Raw genomic sequence first — 22,559 nt, 5'->3', positions numbered from 1 at the left:
TTTTAAAGTATTACTTGGTTTAAATTTTCAAAGATATTCTTGAGCAGGGGAAAAAAAAATCATTATTACTCACATTTTAAGGACAGGCCAAACAGCATGAGCGGGGAGAGAGATGTGTGAGAAATTCCTGACTAAGATTCACACACGGAGGAAAGAATCCGGCCCACAAATGTCCTCTAATTAAATGCTCGTCTAGGCTGGAGCCGCTCACTCAGGCTCTGTAGCTCGTCAAGCATGTTTTTCATGCTTAGTTTGCTCGTCACAAGGATCAACATGGGATCCACAAAAGGGTGCAGACATATTTCAGCGTAAAATCCACCCGAACACCATGACATGAAGGACCCTGGAGAGCTGTGCGGGGCCCTGAGCTCTGTGCTTCGCTGCCCTCCTTCCCTGGCCTTTAGAGACCATTCTAAAGAGCAGTCGTGAGCAGACAGGGCCCAAGGGCCCACGCTCCCTGTTCAGTCCTGAGCCCTGCACCGTGTTCACTGCCATGTGGAGAGACTGAAAGGCCTCAAGAATGTCCTCTGGAAATCAACGGGCCGCCTGGCTCTAGCCTCTTCGTTTTCTTCATCCCCAGCTCTACTGTCGGCCTCCCTCCCCTTAGTTCAACTTTACACAAATGTAGGTCCTTTGTACATCTGCAACTGGGGCTTTTATGGGCTTTGGAAGCCTTGGGCCCGAGAGCTCCACGGTCAGAGCACGGGAGGTTCTGGAAGGGCCTTGGCTCTTTCTGAGCTTGCACAGGACAGCGGGGAGAGCATCGCCAAGGCAGCCCTGGCACTTGGCTCACTTCGGGCACGTGCGTTCTCTAACATTCTGGAATGTCCACGAGTGGAAGAGAAGCTCCCAGAAGAACAGTGACTACTCTCACAGGACAGGAACTGGGGTTTGGAAACACACTGGCCTCCAGTTCTTTCAGACACTATTGATTTGCTGGGACTGCCGCCTTCGCAAATACTAGCTAAGAAGAGGAAATCAAATTGTTTGGCTGTCACGAAACAAATGAGGAGAAAACCCTCTGTACTACAGCACGAGTGAGAACTGGTGACAGAGACCTGGGCACACAAGGACGGGTCAGGTGCTTGGACAAAATCACAACAGTAGGAAAAGGCAAAAGCAAACGACTGTAAGAACACGTGTGCCTTTCCAGGGCCACGCGTGCTGATTCTGTACAGTCAATTACAAGGCTAACAGGACTCTCTCATTCCTGTAGAACAGGCTTCTATATAAGCAGCAACAAGGAAAGGTCCTTTAAACAAACCCTCATCACAATGAAAACATCGGACCTGACTCTGCTGGCCTCCCACCTGACAAAGCCTTTCGGCAGCAAACTGACGCCTTTCCAGGACCAGACAGAAGGTACAAAACCATGTGACACTGCAACACACTCCGCACGAAGAGCAGCTGCTCGCTTTTTACTGTCTCATCTTGAAGGTTTTCACATCTAATTTTTATTAGACATGCAGACAGGTGTCTCCCAAGTTAAAATGTGGAGCTGGAAAGGTCCCATGGCATCAAGGAATCACAGAAGAAGAGGGGTGAAGTCAATGGCTGAGGGGACGGTCGCAGCACTATCGCACGACAGTGGCTGTAGCAAACTCAATCAACTAGGTCCACAGGGCAGAGCTCACTCACCCAGTGACAGACTGTCCCCGTCCCTGAGGCTTGGGGCCTTCCCTCCACACAGGTCACCTGAGCGGGTGTGAGCAGACTACTTGATGAACACCTGCAACCCCTCTCCAGCCGCTCTGATCCCCTTCATCAAGGAGCAGCGAGAGCGCTTGCAGAAGCCTGGACGCCGCCTTCTGAACCCCGGGACTCGGCTCTCAGCGCTCCTGCTCAGACTCTCGAGGCGCACAAGCCAAGCCCCCATTCCGGAGCAAGCCCAGCTTGCCTGTGACATAGCCATGGGAGGCGGCTCGTGAGACCTGCCAGCTCAAGGCTGCGCCAGCTTTACGACTCTTCAGGATTGTGTAGTTACTGCGGATCTAAAAATTCTGTTCTATGATTAAAAAGTAGCAAAGACTGAAAAATACAAATGGAGGCATTTTTTAAAAGCACTTCATTTGTGGTGTGTTCCCCGCTCTCCAGCTAACCTCTCACCACATCCTCACAGACTCTACACGGCACAGCCGTCATGTCTGCACACACAGAGGCATGGGGAAGCCCAGGCTGGACCCTGGCCACCAGACCCAAATTCCTGGGTGACAGTCAGGCACTGCTCATTTTGACAATGGCTCAGGGATGCCAGGGGCACAGAACACACAGTGTAGAGGGGGGTTGGCAGGCAGAGGCTGCCAGGACTTTGAAAGTCACCCAGGTGTGGGTGTCCCCAGTGGGTCACTGTTCGCAAGTGTACGTAAAACCGAGGTCGGGGGCAGAGCACAGGCTCGCTGACGGTCAGGCGGCACAGGAACGGCTAACCTGCTGTGGATGCAGGGCTCATCTGGGGGACTGGTTTCCCACCTTACCACTCAGGAGCATTTCTGGTTCACCAAGAGATTCCAAGAGCAGCCACTTCCTACGAAAAGCTCATGATCTGACCCAGCAAAGCAAGCCCCAACCATCTGAGCAACCCCAGGAAAATGGCTACTCCAGAGCTCGGACAATTTTACGGCATTTCACAGGAAGCCAGGAAGACCCCAGATTCTTCCCATCAAAACATCCATTATTCTAGACTATGACTTTACCGACCATCTCGGCAATCAACTTCCACCTGGACGCGGATTTGTCCACGTCCTCACAGGCCCGGAACAGCCCCCTTGTAAAGAAGGAGAGACAGGTAATGACACATCAGTCAGGCCCTCAGCAAACAGGAGGGACTCTGCACACACAGCCGCACACACACAGGAAATTACCATGTAAATAGAACACGCTGCTCACACAACCAGACTCCTCACAAGGCATGTCTCACTGCCTCCAACCAGAAAAACAAACCTCCAGGAACTCGTCAGACCTGCTGTATACCCTGCCCCATGCTTCCCAAGGAGCCAGCCACCGTGTGAAGGTCCGTGTTCCTTAAAGGTCAGGCGCGACCCAGAAAGACACCCCACACTTCCTCTACATTACTACAGACGAACAAGTTGCTAGGACACACGCTCTCTGTGGCAGCCCTGGACTGTGACCACTGCCTCCCGTGTCCTCACTCGTCCTCCCCTTCCTCCTCACTCAGTCGCAGGCCACGAGAGCCCCTCTGGCCCCTCCTCTCGGATGGGGACCTCGGGCTTGTCGGGTGACCAAACACCAGGGATGTCCTTGAAGGGCTCACCACGGCAGGCTCTGAATCGCTCGATTCAGCCCCGCTGCTAGTGGACTCGGTCACTTGCAGAGGTGCGAGCTGGCCCACTCCACTGCCAGGGCACACGGCCTGCACGAGGGGCACCTCTGAGGAGGGGCCCGTGAGACCGGTACCATTGGCTAGCATCCTACCTCGAGGAATGGGCAACCCTTCCTCCTCCTGGCTGTCAGGCCGGTCCCCAGCCTCCGGAGTGGGGGCTGCCTGGCTAAGGATGAGCGGATCTGTCTCTGACTTATTGTACCGACTAGGAAGGTTCCGCAAGTAGGGCCTCTGCAGGACGGGGGAGCAGTTTTCAGAGGGAGGACCCTGCTCTGGGACCGCACCTTCCCCCCTGCTCTTTTCCCTAGGGTCGTGTCCGTTTTCAGAAACATAGCCTTGGGACCCAGTCCTGTCCCAACTCATACTTGGGCTTGAGCTTCTGCTGCAGGGGGACAGCGGGGTGGCCAAGGGGCTGTGGCCAGCGGAGGCCCTGAACATTTCGTCTATCAGGGAGCTATGTCTTGGGAGCCCAGGGCTCCCACTCAGATCAAATGTGATATCTGCTGAATCATCATCGAGGAATTCCCCCGGAGGAGGCCGGGGGGACTTCAGAGAGGGAGGGGAAGCCCTGGGCCTGGAGAGCAGATAAACGCCACTGGTCAGATCACCCTCCCAGTTGTCGTTTGTCTGGGACTGGGACCCTGGGTCTCTGAGCAGGTCGTATTCACTATCTACGTCACTACAGTCAATGAAAGGAATGGAAGCACTGCTGCCTCCCGCAGCCCGAGGTGCTGGACCTGTGCTCGGCTGCGGGGGCTGAGGTTTGCTTGGCTGGATGCCATCCTTGCCACCCTCCTCCTCTTCCTCTTCCTCGGGCAGCACCAAGGTGGTCCCATCTGCAGCTTTGCCCCCTGGGGGGTTCTTGGCGAGAGCAGGGCTTTGCTGTGGCCCCGACTCCAAGGCAGAAACTTTTGTTTCCTTTGCTTGCTTGCAGCTCTGGCCACCGGGAGACTCGGCACCTTCTCCAAACGTAAGGCTGGTGCTCTGTGGAGACTGGGAGGGAGAGCAGGACAGGGATAGAGGGGGACAGTTACAGAGAGCAGAGAAGAAGCCAGGAAGCAGGGTTTACGAGTGCCTCCCTAGGCTTCCAGACGCTGGAAGGAATGGCGCCTGGAGGCCCTGCTCGCCTCCCCAGGCCTGCAACCGTGTGCTCAGGCAAGATGTGAGACATTCCCGGTCCACAGGTTCCTTCACCAGGCACAAGGCTGTGTCCCCAGCGCCTGAGCTGAACACTGACTTTGCTTTCCTCTCATCTCAGGTGGGGACTCCAGGTATCTATGCAGCACATGGCTTTTCAGTCCACAAAGCTTCCCTAGCAAGGGCTAAGGGGCCAGCAGAGACGCCTGCGATGACCAAGTGATGAAGGCCCCAGGAAGGCCAGACAACTGCACGTAAGAGACAGTGAAGGGCTGGTGCTGGGCGTCACTGACACACCTTCACGTCCTTCCTCAAACAAATTCTTAGTCCCAGTGAGAGAAATCCTGGAAACATACTGAGACACTGACCCTGCGTCAGCGAGCCCTTGCCACACACAGAGGAAGGGTGAAAACTTTTCCTGCTGTTGCCTGTCCGCTGCCTCATGGTGCAAGCCTGTGGGACTCAGACAGCAAGGCTTCCCCACAGGGCTAACACCAGCTAACACCAGCACCTGCCCCACCAACCCCACCAACCCGAGCAGACGTGGCCTCCCCAAACTCAGGAGGTTCAGGATTAAAAGATGAAAGAGCAGCTTGCTGTGCAAAGGTTCGGTGTAGAGCCCAAAGCCAGCTCAGGGCCACCTGTGCCCTGAAGTAAAGAAGACAGGGCTGGAAGGTACAGTGGACAAACCCAAAAAGAAGAAGCAGGGAAAAGTCCTGCGGCTGTCTGAGGCTTGCACTCACCTGTTTTGGCACCTCTGAGGTCTCGACTGTGGGCTGTGCAGCAAGGCTTCTAACAGAGTGGAGTTTGCTGTGTTTTCTGAGGGAAATCACACAAGATGATGGAAGTCAGGAAAGCCTTGATCACATGAAGCAAACACCTTCTGTTCGAAGCCACTGGGTCCTTCTTCAATCGTGAAGGTACCCAAAGCTGCTTCTGTGACTGTGACAGACACATTTCCTTTTTCAAACACCCTCGGTCCAGCGATTCTCTGGAGAATCGTGTCCCAGCTGCTGGCTGACCGAGCACTGCCTGCTGGCTCGGGGAAGTCACGAGCTCCCAGTAGCCGCCGGGCACCAAAGGCTAATGGTGTGAATATCAATTTGTACATTTGGTTCAAGATGTTCTAGATCAGATAGAGGGCAGGAGTAACGATCGCAGACCATCCTACTCTCACACAATGTAAACCTTGGAGAAGGCTCTTCTGTAAGGAAAATTAGAGTCGGGGCCACCGGGCCACCAGCACAGGCCTTGACCTTGTCCCCATCCACTGACCACGTAAGAGAAACATTCAAGGACTGAACTCCTGAGAAGGCATCAATTACTGCAGTGGGCACGCCTTTTCTTCACATGGAAAGGCTCCTTCACGCCTAGGAGAGAGCAGACTACCTCCGGCATGACCATCATCGTGCCAATCGCAATTACCTAAGAAAATGATGGCATGATTATCTCTGGAGACAGAGGCAGGGCTGGCGCTGGTAAGCTACTGGGTACATAGGCAAAGCTCCTCATGTCACATTTCTGGGTATAGGAGATGAGAAACCGTGAGGGATTCATAAGACTTACTTTGGCCAAATCAGAATGAGGCATCACAGTGACCTCAACATCTGTCAACGGGAGTGACATCAATAGAGCAGAATGCCCTAACACCCTCGAGCTCAAGGACTCAAAAGTACCTATACCGTCTCAGAGCTCCACAGCAAACGGTTTCCAATGCTCGGTGGACCCAGAGGACAGGAGCACACTTTTACAGAAATGAAAATCCTGCGCACAGGGCAATCTCCATGTACAAAAATAACGAATAAGTACTGAATCAAGAAGAAACATAAATCCAAAAATTTATTTTGGAAACAGAGGGGGGAAATCAAAATGGTGTAACCCAAGGTGGCTTTGTCAACTTCTGTTGGCGACTGTAGCAGCACACAAACTCTGAAACTAAGGACGTCAAAATCCTAAAGCAGCTGGGAGTGCTCGACCCTGAAGCTTGGGAACAGACACAGTTGGGCTTGGGGAGAGCTGGGCTGACATTGCGACAGCTTGGGGACAGGAACCTGACCTGATGTGAAAGGCCTTTGTTTCCCATCAACCTTGGACAACAGACTGGAGGCTATTTTATGTATTTTTATAATTTTGTACATTTTTGGCTGGGATCAAGTATGGAATTTTGCACACAGGGGTTAGGATAGAGCTCAGAAGGTTCAGATTTTTCAGCTCTTCAGATGTCCAGGTCAGTGTAGACCAGCCTGCAGCTTTAACGCCGAGTTGTAAGACCGCCTGTAACCCTGTGCTGGGCTAAGTATTCGTGCACTAACATGAAAAACAGAACAGGGTTAAAAACAACAGTCGGGGAACCTGAGAGGGTGCAGGCACCGTTTCCCTCCCTGCCCGTCACCCCTGTCCCACGTGGGCTCTCCCCTGTGAGACCCAGCGGCGCCGACAGGCTCTGGAGCTAGTGGGCCAGTTAGGGGACGGGTGCTACCCATCAGTGGACCGGAGCATCAGGGTCTCCATGTGTGAGCTAAAAGATCACTCGGAGCCAGTTGAAGCAAGAGGCCTCAATGGGAGTCTGGCCAGTACCGAGCCAAGGGCACCTGCCACAAACAGCGAGCCGTCCTGCGCCTCTCTCTCAACCTTCACCTAACTGTAGTTACCAGAAACACTCACTTCCTCAAGTCCATAAGGCTCCCTGTGGACTGCAGGCTTGCCACGTGCTGCCATTTCTGCCCCGGGCTCACTCGGCCCGCTGCCAGCTCCCTCAGTCTTATCTCACCCTGAGTGAGTACCCAGGGACAAGGGTGTTCCTGTCCAAGCCCCTGCTTGCTGAGGTTGGGCATAGTTGACAGAAACGCTCCAGGCCGGATGAGGAAGCAGCAGTATTCGCACTGTTGGGGAGAATGAGGCTGGCTCGAAAGAGCCGCTTACCGTTCAAACTGCACTTTCTTGTGGCCTCCTTCTTTAACGTAGTCAAGAACTTGCTTCTGAGTCCGACCGCTGAAAGGAAAACCATGAAGGTAAAGGGACAAAACATGGAGGCACTCATGTTTAAACACTCTTCTCAGCCAGGTAAGAATCAAAGCGATCCTAAGAGAACCTCGGGGTTTCTGTCCATCTGATTTCCTTACATGTAACAGACAAAATGGCCAAACAAACAAACCCACCAAACACCCATGGCTGGTTGTGAGGTGCTGTCCAGGGGCGCAGTCCACGCAGTCTGTGAGGACAGGGACATTTAGTTCTCTGTCTATTCTAGACCAGCATCCCTCACACAGTGCAAGGCTAGTATGGTTTGAAAAGTGAGTGAGAATGTAAACCCAGGTTGGTCAGGTCTGTGGACCAGCCTGTGGCACAATGCCCAAGGCAAGGCCACGTGCTTTTACAAACGGCCTGGCTCCGTGGCAAAGCCCCTGCCTGGAATGCACAAGCACTGGGTTCAAGGCCTCAGAACCATTAAAAACAAACTCACATGGGAGCCACAGGCAAGTGATGGAGGGGGCACCATTTTGTTCTTGGTTTTTCACACCCTGCTCCCTAAGACAGAGTTACTCTGTGTAGCCCTGGCTGTCCTGGAACTTACTCTAGACCAGACTGGTCTCAAATTCAGAGCTCCACCTGCCTCAGCCTCCCTACTGCTGCAATTACAGGCATGCACCACCTGGCCAGTCAGTTTTCTCAGGGCACTGCCTCTTACATGCTGACCAAGTTCTAGCAGACGGTCCCACACACAACTACGTATGTGGCTACAGTGGGCATAAGAGAGAGCATGAAAAGCTGGAAGGAAGAGATGGTTGGTGTAGAGAAGAGACTGGAGAGGAAAGAGTGGGAAATGGGCTTGATCAAACACACCACATCCATGTGTGGAATTCTTAAAACAATTAAAAAAATGTAACTGGAGACTGCTGTGATTGGCAGGGCTACGTGGTTCCCAAAGGCTCAGCCAGGCCTGGGCACCGGCAGAGCTGGTGGGATCGGCCTGTTTGCCTTATCGTCATGTCATCACGAGCTAAAACAGCTGTGGCAGGAGAAGCCACAGGAAACAGTCACACAGAATGCAAAAGGGCTGGCGGAGGGGCAGCGGCACCTGAACCGGAAGGAGGAGCCTCGGCTGAAGAGAACAGGCTTTGGCTTTGGCTTGGGTTCTTCCAGGAGCCTGAAGAAGGCGTGATACTCCACGCAGATTTTCCAGAAGGCCTTGCAGAAGTCTCGACCAGCCATCAGGAACTCCAAGGTGTCCTGGTAGGAGCTCTGGAAGGACAGACAGCTTTTATTTTCCCTGCACAGTTCAGTCATTCTGCTGAAGCGAGGGTGAAACAACGGAAGCAGTTAGTCCAATAAAACTGTAATTATGTGTCACGTTTTAACTCAAAGACTGAGCAAGAATGCTTGTTCCTGATGGCCACCTTCCTGCCCCTTCTCTGTCCACTTCCTTATGGGAACAAGCGGAAACAGGCACAAAGCCTGTGTGGCTGACGATAGTTCTTAGCCGATCCATAAGCAAACTGTATCATCTTGATTCCTGCTGCCACCTTAAAAACAGTCCAAGTATCAACACACAGCCTTCCTTAATGTATCTAAGCTGCGTCTCCTTCTTCCGGTTTCTTCCCCATGGCTCCTGCCCAGATCGACTCTAATTCACTTTTTAATAAAAGAGCAGATGGCACAGGCTCCAGGTGGCCTGGAGCCACAGAGGAAATGACATCTTCTCCCTCCCGCAGTCCAAGCATTAGTGACTCTCAGCTGACAAACTCATGCCGTTCCACTCCGGAAGGACTACGGTGATTTTCCTCTCCTACACTCAGTGTTTCCAGTTCCAGAGGCCGTGTTACAGAAACTAAAGTTTCCAGAGTCCTCAGCCTTCACAGCAGCTCTATTTTGGGGCTGCCAGGGTTCGCGCAAGCTCAGCTAACAGCGTGTGCTGTGCTGGTTCCCTTATGAACTGGAACCATAATTGCCTTTTCCCATAATCACTTATCGGGGCATCAGCTTCCCAGTCGGGTCCCATGCATCCATTCAGGCCCCACCGCAGCTGAACTGTGGGCTGGGACTGCCTGGCGACCCCACCCCTGCGGGTCAGGGAGTCGGTTCCGGATAGGACAGGCATGGAGGATGGATAGGTGGCTTTTGGCAGAAGGCCGTATAGTCTTTCCGGAAGCCATCCCAGGGTGGGTGACACCCTTGGGGGTTCTGTACTGGAAAGCTGTAATTAGCCCACGAGAGTGAGCTCTGTGAAAGTGTGAGGGCAACAGGGGGAACCAGCAAGTCAGGGCCACCTGGGTGCAGATGAGGACAGGAATATGGCAGACCACTGACTGGGGTCCCAGGGCACAGCCACTGGCTCTGGAGGCAGCCACACCACAGCTCAAGCTGTCTGTTCGGCAGGGAAATGGTCTCCTTAGGTGTGCCCCTGTGCACCCTTCTTATCCTTCCTCCCAGAACCCAGCGTGGCAGCAAAAGCATTCCCGAGCCTAATGCAGCCTCCCTGCACGTGTGCACAGCCGGCTGGGGCGCCTGGGCTCCGCTCAGCCCAGGGGCCCCACACTCACGCTCCCCAGAGACTTACGTTCACATCGGGTCTGAGCTTGATAAGAAAGCGCTTCCGCTTGAAGCTCAGCTTCCGCACCTTGGCCCAGTTAAAAGCGTTGATCTTCGTGAAGCCCTACGAGAGAGCGACCTGTGAGCTGTGCGCACGGGAGCCGCAGGCGCAGGGTCACGCGCTCAGGAAAGCCTCTGTGAAGGATTCCTCGGGCTCCACGCGCACACTGTTCTTTCTCACTAATTAGAGCCTAATCCAAACCATGTCTGCCTTCATGCAGGGAAGGCACTGGTGAAGGGAATGAAAGGAAGGTAGTCAAGCTGAAACCATGGCGACGGCACACCAGAAACAGCCATCCCACAGAGGGCCAGGCACTGTACCAGGGCTCATCCGACCACACACAAAGCTCACAGCCAGGTTTATTCATTCACAGAGATGGAAATTGCAATGCACACGTGTAAATGTAAACAGAGCCCTATGAACACTTGCTTTTTCACACAGCCACACCATGCCGCAATTCTCCGTGCTCACATTAAACACAAGCACAGCACAGTCATTCAACTGTGGCACTTCTTTTCCCTATGACTTTCAGGCATATTTAAATGTTTGGTTTGGAAATTTAATAGTCATAAAACACTGGGTCTTCTTGTTCCTCAAAATCAGGCATTTGTGGATTATTTGTGCAGGCTGAAAACTGGGGGAGCACTTCCTTTGTGGGTGTTGTCCAGGGAGGAGACCCAAGCTCCGACGTTCAGGGGTGTTAATGGGTGCTATAACAGATGCATGCATGAGGAGAACTGAAACAAGTGTGTGTATGCATGTGTGTGTGTGTGTGTGCCGCCAGTGTGGTGATGGTCAGGTTAGCGGCATCATTAGAAGAGGGCGGTGAGTGTCCTTCGGAAGAGGCCGCACCTCTGAAGGGGTCAGTGCAGGTCCCTGAGACCTGGTAGCTGTCTGGCTTTCCAACGTGGTGGCTGCGGCCTCCTGTGCATGCTCTAGCCTCCGTGGCACTTCCCTCTGTGGTGAGGGATGGAGACAGGTGTCGGGGCATCACAGAACTGTGCTGTGCCCTTTGAACTTCAGTTCTTCCATCCGTGACTACGGAAACCTCTTTCCTATCCGTTAACTAGCTAGGTGGTTTTCCGCAACAGAAAAGGGGTTGCCAGCGCAGGAGTGTTCATTAGTACGGTTTCCCCAGATGCAAAGGTCTACAGAAAGGAACCCGTGAAACATTAGCTAAGGGCAGGCCTGCAGCCCATATCTGAAGGAGGCTAGGAAGACAAAAGCACGGCCAAATACCGCCAGCCACAGCCAGGGAGGAGGAGGACACTGAGGAGTGAAGGGTCGCAGGCCTTGGGGATGGCACAAGCTAAGCGCCCGGGTAGGGCCTGTCTTGCTCGTGCACTGGGGGACAGCAAAGTCCCACATAAGGTGGCCAAGCACAAATTAATTTGAAAGGAAAAAAAAAATCACAGGGATCGAGTTGTAACAAAGCATCAAGATGTCACCTCCGGTGTGGCAGGTGTTTATCTGAGAACGAGACCGCCGCCCTGCGCACTGTTCTCAGCACTAGGCTCTGAGAGATCTACTGAGCCCAAACAAAGCTGCACTGAACAGTCTCCAGGCAGGACAGGAGGAATGCAGAACAGGCAGGCAAACAAACAAAAACCAAACAGAAGGCCTTTTCCCTGTTCACTTGAAAACACCTGCCAGAGGCTTTAGCCTGGCCACCCACAAGAGTGTGGGCCCGAGAGCCCAGCCCCTCCCCCACCAAGGGAAAGGCGCTGTGTTCACACCTGAAACACTAGAATGCCTGTGTTGGCGACAGCCAGGTTGATCTTGGTGCCTTCCCTGTCCTTTGCAGGGTGTAACCGGATCCCGTACATGTCCAGGCGGCGGGCCACCTCCAGGAGCTGGAAATCTGACTCGGCCGGGGTTTGTCCACTGATAAAGCAAGAGGGAAGAAAAGGCCGGGGATTTGAACCCCCCAGGCCTGTTAACTTGTGATTAAGCAGCTGCTCCTGGGAAAGGAAAGGCGCTTCACCAAGCAGCGGGCTACCTGAGCAGATGGCCTGCTAACCCCAGAGCGCAGTGAGGACAAAAGCCCCTGCCAGGGTGACACAAAACCCAGCTCCGTCTCAGCTCTGTCCCAGCCCAGCCAGCACTTCCGAATCTCAGTTTCCTGTGGGTCCTGGAAGAGCAAAGCTCTATTGTGCTCAGCAGGGTTCCCGCCTCGTCCGGGAAGCTGAACTCTGAGAGCAGAAGGCCAGGCTTTCCACTGACTGTCGCCGGGCGCGAATGCCTGCCTCAGCCACACAGCAAAGGCGTGGTGTGGCCTCTGAAAGTGTCCTAATCAAGCAAAGGTCAAAATCTGGGGACGCCACAAAGGGTCTGACTTTTTCCACACTCAGCACCAATTCTTTGTTTGACGCAAGCATTCCCATGCTCAGTTAAAATGATTATCCAACGGTCTGTGAGTCTTACACTCCTTTACACCTCAGGGTCGCATAGCTGGGCCACAAACACTGTCTCCGCACTTTCTGAGAGGTGAGAGTAGAGCACGACAGTGAAACTCTGTACTCCTTCCTTCAGCCTCTGTTAGGTGTCACTCAGTGTGTGTGTGCACGTGTGTGTGTGTGTGTGTGTGTGTGTGTTAGTGTTCCCCTCATGTGCACCTCCCTGGCCAGGAGGCAGAAAGCAGGTGCAGGAGGGCAAGAGGACCATATGCGCGCAACTCACAGGTGGCCGTGGTGGAACTCCATGATTTTGTCTTCCAGCGTGTCCTGCTGAGCCACATACTTATTTTTTGCTAGGTGTTCCCTGTCCAGGGCGTCATCGAAGTCCCCAATCTCGGCTACAAAGACACAGAAAGACAAACAGGCTGCGGAGGACGCGCTCTTCCAAATGTTGTGGTCCTGGCAGCACGCACAGCATGTGGTGAGGTCAGCATCAACTGCTGACCCCCTCTTCTGAAGCTCCCTCAGAAGCCTGTCTGCTCGAGGCTCTGAGGTGTTTGGGGTCAGCCACACCGGCCTGCGGTGCTGCCGACATGGGGGCCGCTCATCTTAATCCACTTCTCAGTAAATTCTACACACGTGGGTGACTGTTGAACGACTTGGTGTGAGCAGACCGAGGAGTTAACTGAACCGATTACATGTAATGGCCAGTCACTAAGAACCCAGGAGTGTTAGCGCCAGGAGGGAAGGTGAACAAGTTAATGCAGTTTTGCTGTTGTTGCTTTAGGAAATTTCACCAAATTTCCTGTGGGAAACAGCAGGAGAGGCTGTGACTGCACAGGTTTCCACCCGCGTGACACAGTGCATCCCCATGCAACCTCAACCCATGTCTGGAAGCCGCTGTGCCATGAACACTCCCACCGAGCTTTGAGAGAACAACCGTGCCGGCGAGGGTGCGCCTGCCAGATTCCCAGGAGGCGCCTCCCTGAGCTTCCTGTGTAACGAGCTACCAGAACACGGCAGTGACCAGGCCAGGCTGGTTAGAAGCCAGAGTGCGGTTGCTACAAGGCCACCTTCCATTTCCCCCAGGGAAGCAGCCTGCCACGCCCGGCCCACTCGAGCACTGTCTCAAGCACGGCCTGTGTGCGGCTTGCTTCACTCACCTGAGCTACCTGCCTGGCACCACGCTGGGCCAGCTCACCCAGCGTCACCTGGATGAGCCCGCACACCGGCCTCCTCTGCCACAGCTGCTGACGGTGTCCCTAACCACCTTTTCTGGATGGGATTCCCACTGCATCCCATAAAACTCTGCACATGGCTCAAGTGTGCCCTGGCCACAGACACTGTCCCCGACTGCCTGACCGGAAGCTTTGCACTGTCTCTGCAGTTTCTTCTGTCTGGTCTGAGAAAGCACAGTTGATGCCTGTTACTTACTTACGCTACGTAAGGGGCTGGAAAGGTGACTCTGTGGCTAAGAGCTTATTGCTCTGGCAAAGGAGCCGGGCTCAGTTCCCAGAACCCATGTGGAAACTCACAACCACCTGTAAGTCAGTCCCAGTGGCCCAGGGTCTCGGCCTCCGTGGGTTCCCAGTGTGCACACGTACACACAGAGGCCAACATTAATAAAACAAAAACAGAGAGGCCAGAGGGACAGCTCCAGGTAAGAACACCTGCTCTTCTTCCAGAGGACACGAGTTCAGATCCCACGCCAGGAGGCTCACCAAAAACCCCTAACTCCAGCCGGGTTTATGCCCTCTGCTGGCACCTATGGGCACCTACACACACGTGCCATCTACACAATCAATCTTTAGATAGGACAGTCATAACTGAGGAAGTCCTGGGAACAATGAATCAGCAAGCATTGCTCTGAAGGGACATCTGGGGTCAGACTCCAGAAAAGAGCCAACTCTGCTTTTCCACGTGGCTGTTTAACACACACTGCTGATCCACCCACAAGGAACCACGCCCCCGCTCGCATTTTCTCTCTGATGTGTGTCACGGGGTGCTTAGTACTTGAGCAGCCTGTGAAGGGCCGACGCTGTGAAGTCGCCCACGGCAACTGAAGAGTGTGAGAAGCACGGCAGAGCGGGAAGGGGCCTGTTAGCCTGTGATGGCGGGAAGTGAAGGCAGCACTTCCTCTCTTCCTGCCTCAGGAGAGCATGGTGAGACGGAAGCTTTCACTGCCCCAGCCTCTGCAGAACGCTGGAGGCACTCAGTGATCTGGGGATAAACTCTAGTGACCGGGCAATTCTGCAACGAGCCCACCGAGTAGTGAAGGTAAGTTGTGACTTTTGGAGACCTAAGTTTGGGCTCCTTCAACTTGCAACAAACACTTTTCCATCTTGATGACAGCAATGTGGTACATTAGGGATTCAGGTTTTCCTTTGGCATCAGGGCTAACAAGCTCCCAGGTTTCTTCCGAGGCGCGCGCGCGCGCGTGTGTGTGTGTGTGTGTGTGTGTGTGTGTGTGTGTGTGCACGCAATGGCTGCCCAGGAGCGCAGGATAAGCCTGCTTCCTGAGCATGCTCCTCTCCGCTTTATGCGCTAACCCTGGGCACTCATGTCCAGCAACTCGCACGAAATCCAAGGACAGGCTAAGCAGACGTGCTGGCCTGTCTCCTGCCTGCCCACGCATCTCTGAGACAGGGAGATGACACTGAACGAGCGGGCAAACAAGCCAACACAGAAGCAAAGGTTAGCAGGCCGCAGAAGCCCCGGCGAGTGCCTGAGGCGTGCCACTGAACGAGGTTAGTGTGCCTGCTCTCGGGGCGTCCACGCCAGCAGAAGCGGCTCAGATGCTGGCGCCTCCCAGCACTTGGACCTTCGTGTCGAGGCCGGCAGGAACTTACACTGTACGATGTGTGAGATCAGGAGCGCGGCACTGGTGTCGCTGCACGTCAGCCGGCCCTGAGCCAAGTCCTGCTTCACCTGCAGAGCGAACAGGTACCTGCAAAGGTCAATGGAGACAAGTCAGCAGGGAACCGGTGCTTGGCCCCAACCAGGCTTCCTCCCGGCCACCAAACATAGTGAGAGACTAAGAAAGGTACTCGGAGCCACGTGAGGAGACAGCCTGCAGAAACTGCAGGGCAGTGCAGGGAACGAGGCTTAGAGCTGCAGGCTTTCATGGAGGACAGCCCAAAGATACCTTGTATCAGAATGTGTTGAAGGGGCTTCCAAAGCCACCTGTCACACCTTGACCCCAGCAAGAATGATTAAAACAAACTGAAGCAACGGAATTATGTTTATGAATTAATAAATTACGAATTGACAAAAACGCATGAGTCCACAGTGATTGAGGATTGGTGAAGAACAAAAAAAATTAATATATCACCTCCCAACTGCTCTGCATGAAACTCCTTGACTGGCATTAGCAGCATGAAGGTTATGGGAGAAACTGACCGGGTCCATCTCAAGCCTGCTGCACAGGGGGGAATCTAGGCCTGCTACCATAAACCTGGTCAAAGGCCAGGCCCGGGATCACGGGTCCCGGAAGGGAAGCCACTACTGTCGTCTTGCTGAATGGGTGTGTCACAAAAACACTTTCTAAATATTTATGTTTATAACCATGGCTCCTTTCAGCCTTGGCAGAGAGGCCTCTTTCTGCGGTGGGCAGCAATGCAGATTCACGGCTGGTCAAATGATGAAAATGAGTGGCCACCGAGGACTCACCCCAAATGGGATGTCTACTCCATCCCCACCCCACGGCTCACAGAACGACCAGCAGGGGGTTGGAAAGAAGTTACGGACAGAGATGCGGAGGAGAATGATCACGCGCTGACATGGAAGCGTTGCTGCTCTAGGGAAGTCACTGCGGCCACTGCTACCTGCACATGCCCAGGACAGCAAGTCCGGTCAGCACCTCAGCAGGCGGCACAACTGGATGCAGTGAGCCAACCCAAACTAAGTAGACATCCCCAGAGGACATGAGGTGGGGGGGGGCGGCTGGCGGCGTTCACAGGGGCAGGCTGGGGTACAAGTGCTCAGGACACACTGGATACACGCGTGAGACGGTCAAAGCATAGATGAGAGATAGTCTAATAGCACCACACAATGGTGGTGGCTGAAGGCAAAGAGCTCCCAAGCAGAACTCAGTGACAGCAGAGTTCGACTTGCCAGGGCCAGAAACCCCTCTCTCAACAACCTCCAAAGATCCACTCTGGCAGCGACAGTCAACTGGTTAAAAAAAAAAATTATTTAGGTAGCTGGATGTTTAGAGAGAGGCTGAAAAGATATTTCCCAATGGAAGGATCGGAGTGTCAAGATGAGCACTGCTAGTGTCCTACCTAACACATCATTTATAGCAGATCCTGGTCAGCAATGTTTAATTGTAGCCACAGAGCCTTTGTGACAAATTTCTAGTTCTTAGGAATACACAAGCTTGGAAGAATAAGCAAAACACACCAATCTAGATTGAGACAATCTAGGTGGCACGGCAGTCTCTAGTGAAAAACTAGCTTCCTGAAGAACTGAAGAACCGTAAGAACCATGCTGGACAGAGAGGCCCGGATGAGCACACACCAGCACAGCAGGCCCCAAGGCCCCAGTCTTCCTTCTCTTGTTTTTTTTGAGACAGGGTCTTACTATGTAGACTCAGATGGCCTGGAATTCATTTTGTAGGCCAGGCAGGCCTTGAATTTACAGATATCTGCCTGTCTCTGCCTCCCAAATGCTGAGATCAAAGGCGTGTGCTGCCAACGCATGAGTCTGAATCTAGAAAACAGAAATAAGCAACAATCTGAGAAGGTTGGGAAATTTGAGTGTGGTAAAGGTTTTATAGAACATGAAAAAGTATAATTATATAAAAAATCAGAAAAGAGATCAGAAAAGAAACCCCATGGATGAACTATCTCCATGTCCTTAGTCTTAATGAAATGTTCTAACCTCCTATAACGTACAGTTACTACCTTGTGAGACAAAGGCTTGCTTTATGGTATTTTCATGGCGTTGGACTGGAGCCTCAGGTCTGGCTGGATGTGGAGGCTTGGAGGTTTGCCCATTTAGTTCCCTGCTCATGGTGCTGCTGGGGAGTCAGCATGTCTCTGGGGTGGCCTATGGGAATTCAAAGATGCCCGACTTTCCAAGGTTACACTTTTGGCCTCCTGCCTGTGCTTTAAGATGTGAGCTCTGAGCTTGCTGTTCAGTCACCACTGTCACCGGTAGCCTCTGCTCGGCCCTCACGGCCTCTAACTACCCAGAACCTCGGGCCCAAATAACATCTTCCGTAAGCTGCCTTGGTCATGGTGATTTTTACACAAAGAAGAGTAACAGGTCCACCGGGTAAATCTCTGCCGCTGAGCCACACACTTGGAGCTGTGCTGCTTTCAGTTCTAAAGAGGCTGCTAACAGGACCAAGCACAGGTTTCCAGGAACTAGCTGGGACCGTGGTGACCACCAGGCTCACCAGGATGAGGGAGTATTCCGAACCCACAGCCACACAGACAACCTGGGGCTCTATTCTGTCTCTCTCTCATTGACACACAAAACAAGAGAGCAAGCAAACAAACTTCCAAATGATATTAATGTGGAAGAGGGACCCGGAGCGGTGCGCTGCCAGGGGCAGAGGTCGAGAGAGCAGCCAGGAGGAATACTGGCATGAAGCCGTCCAGGGAGGGCAACCTGGGCGGGAGTAGCGCAACAATTCAATTGAAGAGATTGGCACTAAAAATGGCGATAACCAAGCTTCTTTAATTGCTTAAGACATTTCACGGTTAACAACTAAAGACAAAAACAAAAAATAATCAAAACAATGTGGCCATTATGTGGGCAGAAAATAAAGTCACAGCACGGGGGCTGGGAGCAGTGTCTGTCACGCTCCTTCCCCAGGGTCCCAGCGGAGCTCCCGCCATCTGCTGCCTGGCAGAAAGTCAAAGGTGAGGACAGCGGGGACCCATGACACACGAACGGGGAGCTGTTCACGAGCAAGGCTCCTAGAGAGGGCTGGCCTCTTCTATCTGGACCAGGCAGTGGTAACTGCCCCCTGAACCCAGGATTGCACAGAGTATGGCGTTAGTCCTGACCTACAGCACAGGTCACCTTCAAACAGTGAGGGGGTTCTGTTTTGAAAGCACTGCACTCTGAATAATTTATCACCTCAAACTCAAGGTACTGTGTCTACACAGCAGTGTTCTAAGACATAGGCCTTGCGTGGTAGAAGTGTGCACGTGCGTGGCTGTGAGAACCTGCCACCTTCCGGCTCCACTTAGTCTCCGTTCCCAGCCCACCTGGCATGAGAGACAGCTTCCTGGGATGAGACCACGGCCGTTGCCCACTACGTGAGCAGAATACCCTGGCCGGTCCTGCTTCCTTAGCCACACCTCTGGTCTGTAAGTGGAAGTAATTCCCACCGTGCCCACGGGAGCAGGGCTAGCTCTCACTCAGCAGGCACCGGATGACAAGAGCAACATGGACACTTCTGATGGGAAAGATCAAGGGCCACTGCTTCCGGGGACAACAAGCCCAGACCACACAGCATCTTGCTGACTTGATTTACTTCATTTGGAAGGTCTTAATAGTCTTTCTTTTCTCACTAAGTGAAATTAAGTTAGTTTTCCTGCCAGGCAATGTGGACTTGTGTAAGCACTCCAAAACACAGCCCTGGGAGAATCTGGTGACTGGGAACGGGAGCTGACCCTACTGAAGACAGACAGACACAGACAAACTGGGAAAGAACAAGTGGCTGCATTCACCGGCACAAGAGAATTAATTCTGAGCTTTGCCAGAAGAAAAGCTGGGTGGGGTGAGAGAGGGCACAGCGGTCAAGAGCAAGTGTCTAAAATCTCGCCACCGTGGCACTTCCGCTTACGCAGGAACCTGAGCGTGGGCTTGCCACATGGGTTCCCTGGGTGTTGACTGTGCTGGCTGTGAATGGGATTTATAGAAATCCCAGATTGGTTCTGTTCAACATCAAGCCAAAAGAATGGGATTTCTGGAAAGCATTTCTTAAAATATTGGTTCATGCAGAGAATCAAAAACAAAAGCAGAAAAAAACCTGCCGCATTCATCTGCAGAGATTATCAGTCTTGCCAGGTAAGTTGGCAAAACAAATCACTCAAAACAAACAAACAAAAAACAAACAAACCCAGGCTTACTCAGCCTGGTAAGAAGATGCATGGAGCTTTAGAATAAAGATCAGAATGATAAAAACAACAAACCCCTGAAACTCAAAAGATAATGATACACTGAAATTAAAAAGACAAAATGAGGGAAAAACAAGAGTCTCTGATGGAGAACTAGATTCCTGCCTCTGACTTTCAAAACAGGAAAGGAGCCCAGTGCCAGGAGGGCAAGGTTTAGCTCAGCACTGCCCACCCTAGTGGCTACTGGAGCAGTGAGATCACCACAGGGGGGCTCCCGGTGTCACGTGACCTGGGTTCTCAGCCCTTGCTCAAGCTCTTCTACCCAAAGTCCATCTCAGCTGACCTGCTGGTTCACTGGTTCATGGGGGCTGGTGGCTTTGGCCTGCTCTGGGCACTTTCAACTCCTTCCCTCATGTGTGGGTGTGAGTTGGAGTAGAATGGATGACCATTCACAAAACCTGAATTAGTGGGAAGGCCGTTGTTTACACTTCTTCCTGGAAATCCATGACACATATGTGGTGTCTTTCTTGAAGCAGCCATGTCACTGGTCACAGATGCTTCAGAGGGCACCTGGCCAGAGCCAGCCCTGACCTCCTGCCTCTCCCTATGCCCTTTAACCCTTGCTCTCCTGTCTTAGTAACCACCCAAAGTCCCCATTTGGTTGCTCAAGTCACCTAGGCGGCCCTCTGCCTTGCTAGGACTGCCTGTCACGTATCAGCATGCTGGGTCCTGCAGCCACCACACACTCCACACACAGCCGCCTCCCTTCCCTTCCGCTGCTGCCCTCTGCTCTCTGATCAAAGCAGCACAGAGACCTGCTTGCTCCCTGGTCCCAGGAGAATCCAGCCCCCACCCCAGCATCATCCAAGGGAAAGCTAGGTTTCTTGCTAGAATGCTTCTCCACCTACAGCTATTCACCCTGGCATCCCTGCCTCTCTGGCTCCTTCAAGGTCTGAATGCCCAGTCTTTGTTCCTGTGTGTGTGTGTCTGTGCGTGCATGTGCGTGCCATGGTGTGAGGCTACCCAGCAAAGCCAGAAGGGGAGCTGTCCGGAGCTGGATTTGCAGGTAGCTGTGAGCTGCCCAGTGTGCGCTGGGAACTGACCTCAGATCCTCTGATGCATTTTTGCAGAATTCAGAATCAGTTTCACGAAAGAGACCCTAAAACTGGCTCGGGTTATAACAGACGGACAGAAGTCACGGCACTGACAAGGTTTAAAGCCACCTCACTCCATAATCAATTGTAAAGAGACCAGGTGCAGGAAGGACATGGTCTCTTCCACGTTTGTCAGAGCAAACGGAAGAGAGAGAGGTGACACTGCCAAGCACCGAGGACACTAGTCAAACACTCCGGCGATAGCCAGTTAGAAGTCAGTGTCTGCTGTCCCTCCACACAGGTTAGGGAGCGAGGCCTACCTCCACACAGGTTAGGGAGCGAGCCCACCTCCACACAGGGCAGGGAACATGCCCACCTCCCTCCACACAGGTTAGGGAGCGAGCCCACCTCCACACAGGGCAGGGATCGTGCCCACCTTCCTCCACACAGCAGGGAGTGTGCCCACCTCCCTCCACACAGGGCAGGGAGCGAGCCCGCCTCCACACAGGGCAGGGAATGTGCCCACCTCCCTCCACACAGGGCAGGGAGCGAGCCCGCCTCCACATAGGGCAGGGAATATGCCCACCTCCCTCTACACAGCAGGGAGCGAGCCCACCTCCACACAGGTTAGGGAGCGAGCCCACCTCCCTCCACACAGGGCAGGGAGCGCCCACCTCCACACAGAAGGGAGTGTGCCCACCTCCACACAGGGCAGGGAGCGTGCCCGGCTGGCAGCACTAACCTGGTAAGCTCTTCTCGGAGCTGCGTGTGGTCGGGCGGGAAGAATTTCACCACAAACTTAACAACGACATGCTTCGGCCCTGAAAGGAACAACAATCAATGAGGTGTGTACTGTGTGTCCAAGGTCACCGAGAAAGCCTTTGTGAGGCTCCTTACTGTCACTCCAGGGTTCCCAGAGACCAGCCACCACCACCCAGAACCGTCACTGCTGCCAACTCAGCGACAGCCATCAGCCAGCAGTCCCCGTTTCCCCTGGGTTGTTAACCAGGCAGCTGTATGTATGTAGGTGTTTGGTCTGCTATTTGCTTCCAAGACAGAGTTTCTCTGTGTAGCCGTGGCTGGCCAGGAACAGTCTGTTGACCAGACTGGCCTGGAACTCAGAGATCCTCCTGCCTCTGCCTCCAAAGTGCTGGGATTAAAGGCATGCACTGCCGCTACTGTTGCTGGCTTTACTCTGGGGTGTTTGTTGTTTTTAAAGATGGATAGATTACCTACCTACCTACCTACCTACCTACCCTCTGTCTGTCTGTCTAATGTGTGGTGTTTTGCCTGCATGTGTCTGTGGAAGGCTGCCTCGGGGTGTGGAAAGCTGGTTCTGGATAGTGCAGGCACTCTCCCAGCTCCGGGATCTTAACAGTAGTGCTTACCACCACTAGAATACGCCCTTTTTCTCTGATTTTTTAATATGCTCCTGCACACCCATGCCCATGTACACACACACACACACACACACACACACACACACACTTACCCATACACACAACCACAAACACTAGATTTCAGGACATAATGTTTGTGATCCCACATTTGGTTTAGAAAGGAAAAGATAGAGCAGTGTACTCTAAAATACAGACATTGGCTGTGCACAAAAAGTTATGAGATAAAGACAAGCATGCAGGCTGAGAGACGCGCAGTGGTGAGCACGCTGGCTGCTCTAATGGAGGACCTGGGTTCAATTCCCAGCACCCACATAGCGGCTCAGGACTAACTTTATCCCAGAGGACCTAGCACCCTCTTCTGGCCTGTTTGGCACTGCACACATGTGGTGAACATACACCTAAAGGCAAAACACTTTTATACACATTTCTTTTTCAAGTCAGAGTACAGCAATGCCGAAGCTAAGGGTGCTGAGACATTCCCAACCTGAACCTAAACATTAGGGGAAATGCAGGCACAGCTGTAAGA

General features: G+C 53.1%; 1 protein-coding gene across 5 annotated transcripts in view; it reads right to left on the bottom strand.

Annotated features, from left to right (window-relative positions):
• Window positions 1-22,559, bottom strand: part of Farp1 (FERM, ARH/RhoGEF and pleckstrin domain protein 1) — a 197,485-nt gene that overhangs the window by 30,240 nt on the left and 144,686 nt on the right. For all 5 annotated transcript variants that reach the window (XM_060391649.1, XM_021644638.2, XM_060391648.1 and 2 more), the window contains 9 exons: window positions 21,376-21,454; window positions 15,313-15,410; window positions 12,747-12,861; window positions 11,804-11,951; window positions 10,035-10,130; window positions 8,556-8,719; window positions 7,400-7,468; window positions 5,221-5,296; window positions 4,078-4,333 (listed from right to left, as the gene is read on the bottom strand). In XM_060391649.1, the coding sequence (XP_060247632.1) occupies window positions 4,078-4,333; window positions 5,221-5,296; window positions 7,400-7,468; window positions 8,556-8,719; window positions 10,035-10,130; window positions 11,804-11,951; window positions 12,747-12,861; window positions 15,313-15,410; window positions 21,376-21,454 (1,101 nt within the window). The remainder of the gene's footprint in view (window positions 1-4,077; window positions 4,334-5,220; window positions 5,297-7,399; window positions 7,469-8,555; window positions 8,720-10,034; window positions 10,131-11,803; window positions 11,952-12,746; window positions 12,862-15,312; window positions 15,411-21,375; window positions 21,455-22,559) is intronic.

The sequence above is a fragment of the Meriones unguiculatus genome, chromosome 9 (genome assembly GCF_030254825.1).
Source record: "Meriones unguiculatus strain TT.TT164.6M chromosome 9, Bangor_MerUng_6.1, whole genome shotgun sequence".
NCBI lineage: Eukaryota > Metazoa > Chordata > Mammalia > Rodentia > Muridae > Meriones > Meriones unguiculatus.
Note: the sequence above shows the minus strand (reverse complement) of the source record. Positions and strands in the feature narration are given on the sequence as shown.